This window comes from Ylistrum balloti, unplaced genomic scaffold, assembly GCF_031769215.1.
Source record: "Ylistrum balloti isolate Yb309-2 unplaced genomic scaffold, AGI_CSIRO_Ybal_v1 Utg370056, whole genome shotgun sequence".
Lineage (NCBI taxonomy): Eukaryota > Metazoa > Mollusca > Bivalvia > Pectinida > Pectinidae > Ylistrum > Ylistrum balloti.
The window spans coordinates 717470-727673 of record NW_026782106.1 but is presented as its reverse complement, the minus strand read 5'-3'; the positions used below and the strand labels follow the sequence as shown (position 1 = coordinate 727673).

The following is a 10204-nucleotide window of genomic DNA, read 5'->3' as shown; positions in this document are numbered from 1 at the left end:
TCAAGATGGGGTCCGAACACGATGAAGTTAAACAGAGAGATTTGATGTACAGATTGATGATAAGGTATTGCGACAAAAATAGAATTTAGGAATAATAATAGATCGAAATGAATAATGGCCAAGTCAGTTATCTTCAGAATACATGAACACTGCCTGATAGCCCTCGAAGTCCCTCCATCGGTTTAGGTTTTAACCGTTGCATGTTTTTGTTTTTTTTGGTCATTTATTTATTTATCCGTCTATCAGATTACGTCCCACATGCTTATTTATGTGGACATACAAAGAAAAGAATATGCCTTTTATGCTGTATTCTTCAATTTGGCAAGATACTTTGCCCCAATTGCTATGGATAGAATGCATTTTATCTCCCATATGTTGTTCAATGTGTTGGTCATCAGCAACTGCAGTGTAAGGTGACCCTGGCTCGAAATGGTTCCTGCTGTTTAAAAGGCAATAAACTTCGCAAACATACCATGGTTGTCGTGATTCAGTCATCTTACTGGAATGTTAGTAAGTTAATTCCTGGGCATTAGTAAGTTAATTCCTGGACATTAGTAAGTTAATTCCTGAGCAAAGTCAAAGTGTTGTTGTTGGTCAAAATCTTTTCTATTCATTAAAAGAAGATTTGATTTTCAGTCAACTGTTCTATGATGGACATCAAAAACTGGCTGTGTCACTATCAACTCTAGTGAAGGCCCATCCAGCCTGTCCGCCTTCTGACCGACTTTTCAAGGTGCTCAAATATGGTCTGGAGATAGAGGAAGGTACATTGGGCAATAATCATCTTTAAGTGACTCTATAGTTCCTTACACGCACTAGAATAAGAAATTAACTTTAACATTAGAAATGAGCCCACATCTTTTTAAAATAATACTCTTCTTCCTAAATCTGATGCTTTTCAGAAATATATGCAATTCATATCTCGTCATTATGTTTAAAGTCTGTCACTTTGAGTCAGAGGTGATGTATTTGCTTCAACGACTTGTTGCTTTATAAATCAATTAAGAAAATTGAATGAAAAATGTAGATATTGCATTCAAATTTTTCAGATCATTCAATGGATCAGCTTCGAAAATAAAATCACTTAATGTTATTTTTTCAATTACCATTCATGCTGCTAATCAGGAATGCATTTACACGTTGCTGTCACATGATTTCATGTCACTCTTCTGTCTGTAACTAGTTTTCACATGCTTTTAGTAATACATTTACTATCATTATATGTACAGAGATCCATGGAAAGGAACTGATAGGATCAGAGAATGTGGCCCCAGGATCTGGTATAGACTTGGAATATGAAACAGATGGTATGTGCACTTGAACTTGATTTCATTTATAGGTATAGTTATGAAATTCCTGGATTTGACACCAACCCAAAGTATGAAACCATACACTTTGTATTCTGTTTGCACATATTTTACATCTAACACAGTTACTGCAGACCATCCCTCTAGAGTTATGGCCCTTGAAAGGAAAGTTTTGTTTATTGCCAGCAAAGGAATTCATATTTCACTGGCATATTTTGTTATTTTTTTAGTTAAATTTTACATCATTTATGTGTGATTGTATGCCCTACTGTTAAAAACAAATCTGAAAAGTGTTTGAATTCATGTTCAGAGAGGTATATCACCATGAGTAGTAGGTTGCTACGACAGTCATATTTCTACTAAAAAAATATTTTAGATTTGATTTATCTTAACCAATTTCAAACAAAAGTGGTGATGTGGGACATATGTACCAATTGTGATGGTTTTTTTTTTGGTGTGTGCGTTGTCTGAGTTGTCAGCCAGGCAAAATATCACTGCCTGTCACATATTTAATTCTTGGTAAATTGATCATTTGGTGATTGAAATATCACAAAGGCAGCTTTACTCATCTGCAAAGGTGACACAACATTTGTCTTGTAGGATTAAGGAAAGTGTTTAAAATCTGTTCATTGGTGTTTTTTTTTTTTTCTTAGTCCAAACCATATCACCAGAGGCAGCATTGTATGAGACCTGTTATGTGACTGCTCACAAGGGGCCATGTCGTGCAGGGGCCTTTCACAGTGGAGGTAAGTGCCATGACTGTTAACAGTAGTGAAGAGCACAAGGCTTGGAACCAAAGATTTTGATGGTTTTTTTTGTTTTGAGTAGACATTTGTAACCATCAATTTCTGATGACATGATAATATTTTGGCATTCGAAGGTCACCATTTCTTTTTGTTGAAATCTGTAACAGATTATACTGATTTTTATTGGAATGAGATGTATTTAAGATATTTTCAGGTTTTGTTATATCAATGTATTTGGTCACATAAATAGCTTACACTAGCAAATCTGTGAAGAAAATACACATTTTGCTCAAACAATGACTCTTAAGTTCTGAGAAATTTTTTTTAAAAAGTAGTGTTTCTATATATAATATAAATGAATTAAATCTGCTTTTGACGTAAATTGATATATGCAGTATATTGAATTGTGATTTGATTTATGTGTGTTTAACTTTAAAAGGGAAGCTGATTGCTACCGGATCAGAGGATTCTTCTATCAAGGTAAAAACAATCATATTTGGTATACCTGTATTAATTGTCATACATGTTGTGTTTGTCGATCAAAGTGTAATGTCATGTGATGTCATAACAGGTTATCTTTTTTTCAGATTGTAATACATGTAACATGTTTTGACATATGACATCACACTTTTTATGAGTCATGTTTAAGATAAGATTTCTTCTGATGTAACTTAGTTGTCATGTCTACATCAGATTTGCTCCAATCTGAGATCAAACCTTGCATAATGTAGAAAGAAAATGATTAAAAGCTCTGAATCAGTTTTGTGAAGTTTTACAAAAAGTATTCTTATCTGAGGAAATATTGACAGTGAGTAAATGGACGACATCTGAAATGTCATAAATGAAATATGAAAAGTGAAATATGAATATATGAAATGACCACATTATTTAGTGGACATCTCAGAAAAAAGTGATTGTGTCATTAAATGGACAACATTTTAAAAGGAGACTGCATCATTAAAGTGACAACACATGAAATAGTGATTGTTTCATCAAAAGTACAACAAAGTACAACACATGAAAGAGTGATCATACACTTGTCTTGAAATGGATGACATCTGTTGTAGAGAGAATATAATTGACTAGAAATTGAATCCTTCTTTTATCTTTTTGATTGGTTTTATATTGTGATGCATACATTTAGAAAACTGATGATAATTTTGTTTTCAGATTTTGGATGTTGAGAGGATGTTGGCTAAGAGTGCTACACCAGCTGAAATCATCGCCATGGAAACACCTCAACAAGCCATGGAAAACCATCCTGTCATAAGAACTTTATATGATCATAATGATGTAAGATTATGTTTAGCTGTGTTTTTTTTAATTTTATTTAAGTTTTTGTTTTTTTTTAATTTGAAGACCTTTCAGAAGGAAATGCTTTTTGATTTAATATCAGTATTATATGAAGTTGTTGGTCAAGTTTCTTATCCCACTAGCTTATAAGAAATGAAGAAAGTTTGTTTAATACTCAACTTTATGCTAGGAAACTAAGAGTTGAATGTTGAATTATATTCAGATAGTCTTTGTTTACAGGAGGTGACCTGCCTAGACTTTCATCCAAACCATCAAATTCTGGCTTCTGGCAGCAAAGATTACAGCATCAAATTCTTTGAATATTCTAAACCCTCAGTTAAAAAAGCATACAAAAGTATACAGGTAGGTGATGTGGTCATCTTATAAGAAAGGGAACATTGTGTGAATATGGTTCATATGATATTGCCAAAATTGAATTCCATATGAGATAGACAGTGCATACATTTTTCTTCTGAATGTCGTGAATCTTTACATGGTTTCACTAAACATTAAAGTTATGCATTGAAGTTTGCATCTCAAATCTAAGGCCAATGTGCATGCTACACATACACAGATTTTGAAGGGAAGAAAAATTATTATTCTCTCTTTCTCTTATTTTTGACAATTTTGGTAGGCATTTTATCATGGACTGTAAATGTGCATTCCTGAATGGGATTTTAGTGTGATTTATAATTTTTTTTTTTTTATTAATTTTGATCTTGTCCTAGGGTTTCCTCAGTCAGTTTTTTACTCATTGATCTTTGTGATTTGCATATGATAGTCAATAAACCAGAATAATTCCATTAAGGTTTAAAATCACTTTTACAGGAAGCATCAGAGGTACGCTGTCTGTCCTTCCATCCCTCTGGTGAATATATCCTGTGTGGTACTAAACATCCCACATGTAAGTTTGACATTAATTGGTATTATTGGCCGTATTACTGTTACTATTAAAGGCATTTTATCTGATAAGAAAGCTTTAACTGAAGATATTATACCGCAATATTTAAGAAAATTGGTGTTCATGTTGAAGATATGTATAAGGATGATGATGATGATATACATGTAAATGTATAAGGCATACTGTATATGTAAGATGACGACGACGACAACGATGACGACGCTTGAGTGAATGTGTGTATGGTTGTTGATCTGTGTAATGTATATATATTAAAAATCTTTGAAAAATAAAAAAAATACCCCCAAAAAAATAAAGCCATTAATTACACTACTTTGAGATGTTCAAGTATTGTTTTGGTCCACAAATTGCAGTAATAGGTACATCGTTATAGTCATCCTTTTTGGCTATATTAACACTATCTCTTGACTTTATTGACTGACTATATCATATACATGTCAAGAGATTCTTGTGAACTAAAAACAATTGAGACCAATTTCCTGTCATTTCACTGGACAAAAGTTGTAGACCATAAATTTTGGATGTGATTGTATTGTAGTACGTCTGTATGATGTGAACACATTCCAGTGTTTTGTTGGACGTCACCCAAGCCATCAACACGAGGGACCACTAACAGCAGTAAGTACATAAATTCTGTTTTCTGTCATTCAACATGAAACACTTTTAACAGCAATACGTACATAAGATAATGCCATATTAATATTGCAATAAGCATTTAACATATAGCATAGAAATTCTGGCTCGACGTCGAAGTTAATCTCATAGCAATAAATTTGCATCTGTTTGGAATTCTATAGATCATCAACATTAGTGGATGACTAAATACCCGTCTTGTGCTTATTGACAATTCAAATGATGTAGACACTTTACTTCAAAAACAACACTAACTGCCAGGTCAGAGATTGTTCTCATGTCAATATTTTCATTGCCAGATTAAAAGTTTTTGTAATGTAAATATTTTCTTTGCCAGGTGAAATGGTGTCCTAATGCCAATTTATTTGTGACAAGTTCTAAGGACGGTGACATCAAGATCTGGGATGGAGTTAGCAATCTCTGTATTAACACATTCAAAAAGGCACATGATGGCAATGAGGTCTGCTCTGTCACCTTTTCCAGGAATTCAAAGGTTTGTCTTTATGTTAGAATGCATCCTATTTTCTATGACAATAAGTCTTCTAATGTTATTAGTATTATTTTTGAAGCAGAGAAATATTTGTAGAGCATATATATGATATATACACTTTGCCTTTTCAGTAAGAAAAGTTTAATGTAATCAAAACGGATTTTTTTCCTGTGGTAAAAAAATGGCATGTCAAGAATTGACTAATGCTGAAAGATGGCAAGCTTCTAGAATGGTTCAAGGTAGTATGACATACAGGCAAGCAGCTGCACATTTTAATGCCAGCCATTCTGTTATATCTCGGTTGATGCCACATCTAAACCAAACTGGGAATGTAGACAAGTGTCCCAGGTCTGGCAGACCTTAGAATGCCATAAATAGAAGAGATAGACTTATGTGTAAACAGATAGGCGAACACTCACCACTGCCAACAGGCTCAAACAAATGTGGAATGTCTGTGTTGAGTTAGCTGGTGTACTGTCAATGGGTGTTTGAACAATGGGCGACTTTGCTCTTGCAGACCAGTAAAAGGTCCTCTGTTAACTGGAAGGCACAAACAAGCAAGACTGCAAGTGATCACTGAACATGAAATATTAGGTCTTGATAAAGAGTCTGTTAATCTGATTAAAGCCACTTTTTACTTAGTCTGACAGGCAACAGTGTTTGGGTTTGGAACCAAGAAATACTGCATACCATCAAAATCACATTCTTGGCACAACAGCATTTAATGGTGGCAGTGTATTTTTTGCCTTTCTCTAAACCCTAAGCTTGGCATGCATATCCTTCTTGGAACTTAAAGTGGACAGAAGTACCAAGATCAGATCCTTTCATATTTATCCTTGCAGAGAAGGAAAAAAAAAAAACTTTGTTCGTATATAAATTAATGCTGTCAAGTTTGGTAACATGTTTTTTTTCATTGTTGCAGTATGTAGTGTCAAGTGGTAAAGACTCACTGGTGAAGCTATGGGAACTGTCCACTAATAGATGTCTAATTGTATACACGGGAGCAGGGGCTACTGGCAAACAGCAGCACCGCACTCAGGGGGTATTTAACCACACAGAGGATTATGGTTAGTATTACACAAATTATTTACAGATTTGAATCATTGATACTGATTTTTATGCTTAAAGCCACTTTTTTTTATATGCGACATCAAATTTTAATCTGGAATGATTTCTCAAATCTGGCTTACAATATTTTTCTTGATATAAGCCTAGATGACTTAACAGGTAATCCCTGGTGGGTGATGAACTTATCATAGGACAACGACAAGGTATTTGTTGTTGTCTCTACACAACTGAAATTAATATGGATGGGCTTATTACCAGATCTGGGCCTATTGCTAGATACATATTGTGGAAGTGATAAGGCTAAACCCCTACCTAGTCATATATGTTTGTAAAGGTTACTCAAAACAATGAAAAAGTATGTCATTTTAAACATTCAAACAAAGTTTCTAAAATATTTTTTCATTTCAAAGATTTAATGTTTGCTATCCAAGACTCAAAATGATAAAAAAATTCTAACAACATAAAATCATATTGAAGTGAAAACTGCTTTGAGATCCTATATATATATATATACAACACAAGTAGAAAGAATTTTCTTACTGGTTGTGATATAAGAACTTCTGTTCTACTTTTGTTGTAATATGTCTTTGGACTGCACCTTTTAATCACCATATTATTTTATATCTAATTACAGTGTTGTTTCCTGATGAAGCTACAACAAGTCTGTGTTGTTGGGATTCCAGGAATGCTGAAAGACAGCGACTGCTGTCATTAGGTAATTATTCAGTAGCATTGTCAGAAATATCCTTCTATTTTTTTAAAGACTTTGTTCGACAGAAAAGTTTAAATGGGGGGAAGACCTTAAAATATTAATGCAGGCTTCAAAAGGCTTAGTCAAGAAGCAAAATAAAATTGTTAGGTTTAAAGGAACAGCCCTTGTCCAACTGGACAAATTGATAAAGGAAAATTACCCTGGTTTCTCGGTTGAGAGGTGAGGGTAAAAATTCTTTAGCTGAGATGTTTCTGAAGTGTTGGTTTACCAAGTGTCTTACAACAGTTAATGATTATTTGTGATTTTATACTGTGAAATACAATTTGCACCTCAAGGCAAAGTCAGGGTCTTGATTACATGGTTGTTTTATTTAAAATATTTGATTATCTGGTGTTACTTTGTCCCAAAAGCAGGTGTGTGAATTATAGTTAGAACTGATTGACTGAACAAATGGAACCTCTGGACTAAAGATGTTGTTTTACCTGGTATATTGTAAATTTTTCTTTTATCTTTCCAGGTCACAATGGTGCAGTTCGATACATTGCACATTCACCAACAGGCCCAGCATTCATTACATGTAGCGAGGACTTCAGAGCACGTTTCTGGTACAGGAAAGCAGACACCGACTAATTCTAGTCTCTCATTGTTGAACATTTTCATTGACATTCATCAAAGTCATGATATCAAATATTTCATGTGGTGTATGATACCTTTCATTGATAATTTTCATATTTTGTTGTCATTCTTTTCTCATCAATATAAATATGGTGTGAAAGTTTATTTGAACTGATGAAAGGTATATCATTTCTGTATGATTCGTTAGTTCAAGGAGATGTTATCCATATAATGTACATTAGTTAACAAAAGAAATAGTAAGCATTGCTGTTGTTTATACTTTATGTAAAAGTACTGCATCAGTCTACTGCAATCGTAACTTAACCCATAGTGAATGATTGCTGCAAAAGACAGCATTTTGAATGAATGTGACTAGATAGAGTTTGTGCTAACTAGATATTTTTTCAACAGAATGGCCATGACTGGTTGTGAATTATCACAGAGATTTTGTGCTGACTAGATAGTTATAAACAGGATGGTCGTGACTGATTGTGAAATAGTCAAAGACGTTTTGTTCTCACTTGACATATGACAGGATTAGCATGACTGATTGTGAGGTACCTCGTAGTCAAAGACATTTTGATCTCACTTAACCTTTATATAACAGGATCAGTATGGCTGGATTATCAAGTAACATCTACATTTGTACCTCTGATTACCACCTGCACTCATGTGTTCAAACTTCTATATAAATTTAAAAACAACAAATATTAAGTACAACTATTCTCTAAAAGAATAATTGACATGATTCACAATTCATATCGATTATAAGAAGACGGAATAGAGGAATACCTTGCACCTGTCGGAAAGAAAATAGAAATGAACAACTTGTCTGTGTCGAAAGTATATACATGGCAGTTTGTAAAATTTTTGGTATTGAGTGTACATGACAATCAAATGGAGACTACCTGTAATTGTACAGATGAGAAATATCTTCGATACATGTTGATGATGTACTGTGTTTTGTCTTAACTACATTTTGTAGTACAAATAAACAAAATTAAATTTACAGCAGTTTGTGTGTTAAATTTTTCTATTCTCTGTGTTCATCTGAAATAGGGAAACCGTTATTACAGAGAAAACTTATGGTCATTCTTGAATTGCTCAATTGATGATATAATCTACCATATTGAAACATGAAACACGAAAATGAGCAGTCCTGGGGATTAATATATTTATGAACATCCCAGTCTGTTACCTAGGTAATTATGGTCATTAAAAAACAAGAAACAAAACATGCCTTTATCATTTGCCTGTTGTGTTGAAGCAGTTCAAAGTTTGTTGTCGCTGTTTCATTGGAAGGAGGTATTTTAGACTTGACATATAGGTTTTGCTTGGTTCCTTGTGCCCATTCAAGTCTGAGATTGATCTAGAAAACAAAATGGTTGACAGGTGGCCATCTTGTATTTTGACAACAAAAGTTATGTTATTGCTATTTCTTAAGTACTGAATGTACATCGTTTTTTTCTTATGTAAATTCCTTTTGGTCCTTGGTTGTGTCCTTTTGATTTTCGGACTGATCAACAAAATTTTAGATATTTCATAGGATTTTCACAGTGAAATATTGCGAATGTTATTTCTTGTAAAGTTATCTATGGATCAATTCTTTGACTAAGAAAGTTTATCACTATTTCTTGAGAAATAAGATTTCATCTGTAGGTAATCTTTTGTCACTAGTTTTGCTGATTTTGATTTTGAAACTAATTCAAAGACAAAATGGCTGATGGACGTTCAATATAGATTTCAACTGTTTCTTGAGAAATACTGAATGGATTTTTCCCAAATTTTACATGTACACTGTTGGTTACCCTGACTCTGTAGTTGTGCACTATTGACTTGGGTACTGATCTACAGAACTTAATGTTTCCTTGGTCCTTGGTTATGCATTACTTAATTTTTGGAGGGATAAGAAAGAAGACAAAAAAAAGGGGGAAAGTCAAACTTTATGATGGTTGGGAAACATTTGATCTCCATGAATGAAGAAGAATTAAGGTAATTCATGTAATAGTGCTTCCACAGAAAAACAAAATAATGAAAACTGTGATCTTGAAGTTGAGCAAGGTCATTGATTCCAACAAACTTTTATCCTTCATGTTTATGACTGGCAAAATATAATGACTTTTGGCATCTTACACATATATATCATCATTAGAGAACATGTTCATATCATCATCATCTACAGATTTGTCAAATTGTGAGTGTTCATCATATATCTAATGTACAGCATAAATAATCAACTTTTTTATATTTATTTTATTTTTTGCATTTTTTCATTGTATGTACACAAAGTTTAAATGAGATGTGGTTTAGAATCAAGGTGTTTTGCGATTGTTCAAATCTTTAAGAAAAAATCTGAACAATAACCAAAAGGCCCAGGGCACTAAGATATTCTTTTAAGTATGTTTAAAAGCACAATCTACA

General features: G+C 33.3%; 1 protein-coding gene across 1 annotated transcript; it reads left to right on the top strand.

The window, feature by feature from the left end:
* On the top strand, positions 1-8792 carry LOC132549406 (cleavage stimulation factor subunit 1-like). Its single transcript, XM_060213335.1, has 13 exons — positions 1-64; positions 637-764; positions 1230-1307; positions 1961-2053; positions 2493-2533; positions 3224-3346; positions 3587-3709; positions 4175-4250; positions 4804-4883; positions 5236-5391; positions 6311-6455; positions 7091-7171; positions 7686-8792. The coding sequence occupies exons 1-13, from the start codon at positions 6-8 to the stop codon at positions 7796-7798; spliced, it is 1296 nt and encodes a 431-aa protein (XP_060069318.1). The 5' UTR covers positions 1-5; the 3' UTR covers positions 7799-8792.
* The last annotated feature ends 1412 nt before the right edge of the window (positions 8793-10204 follow it).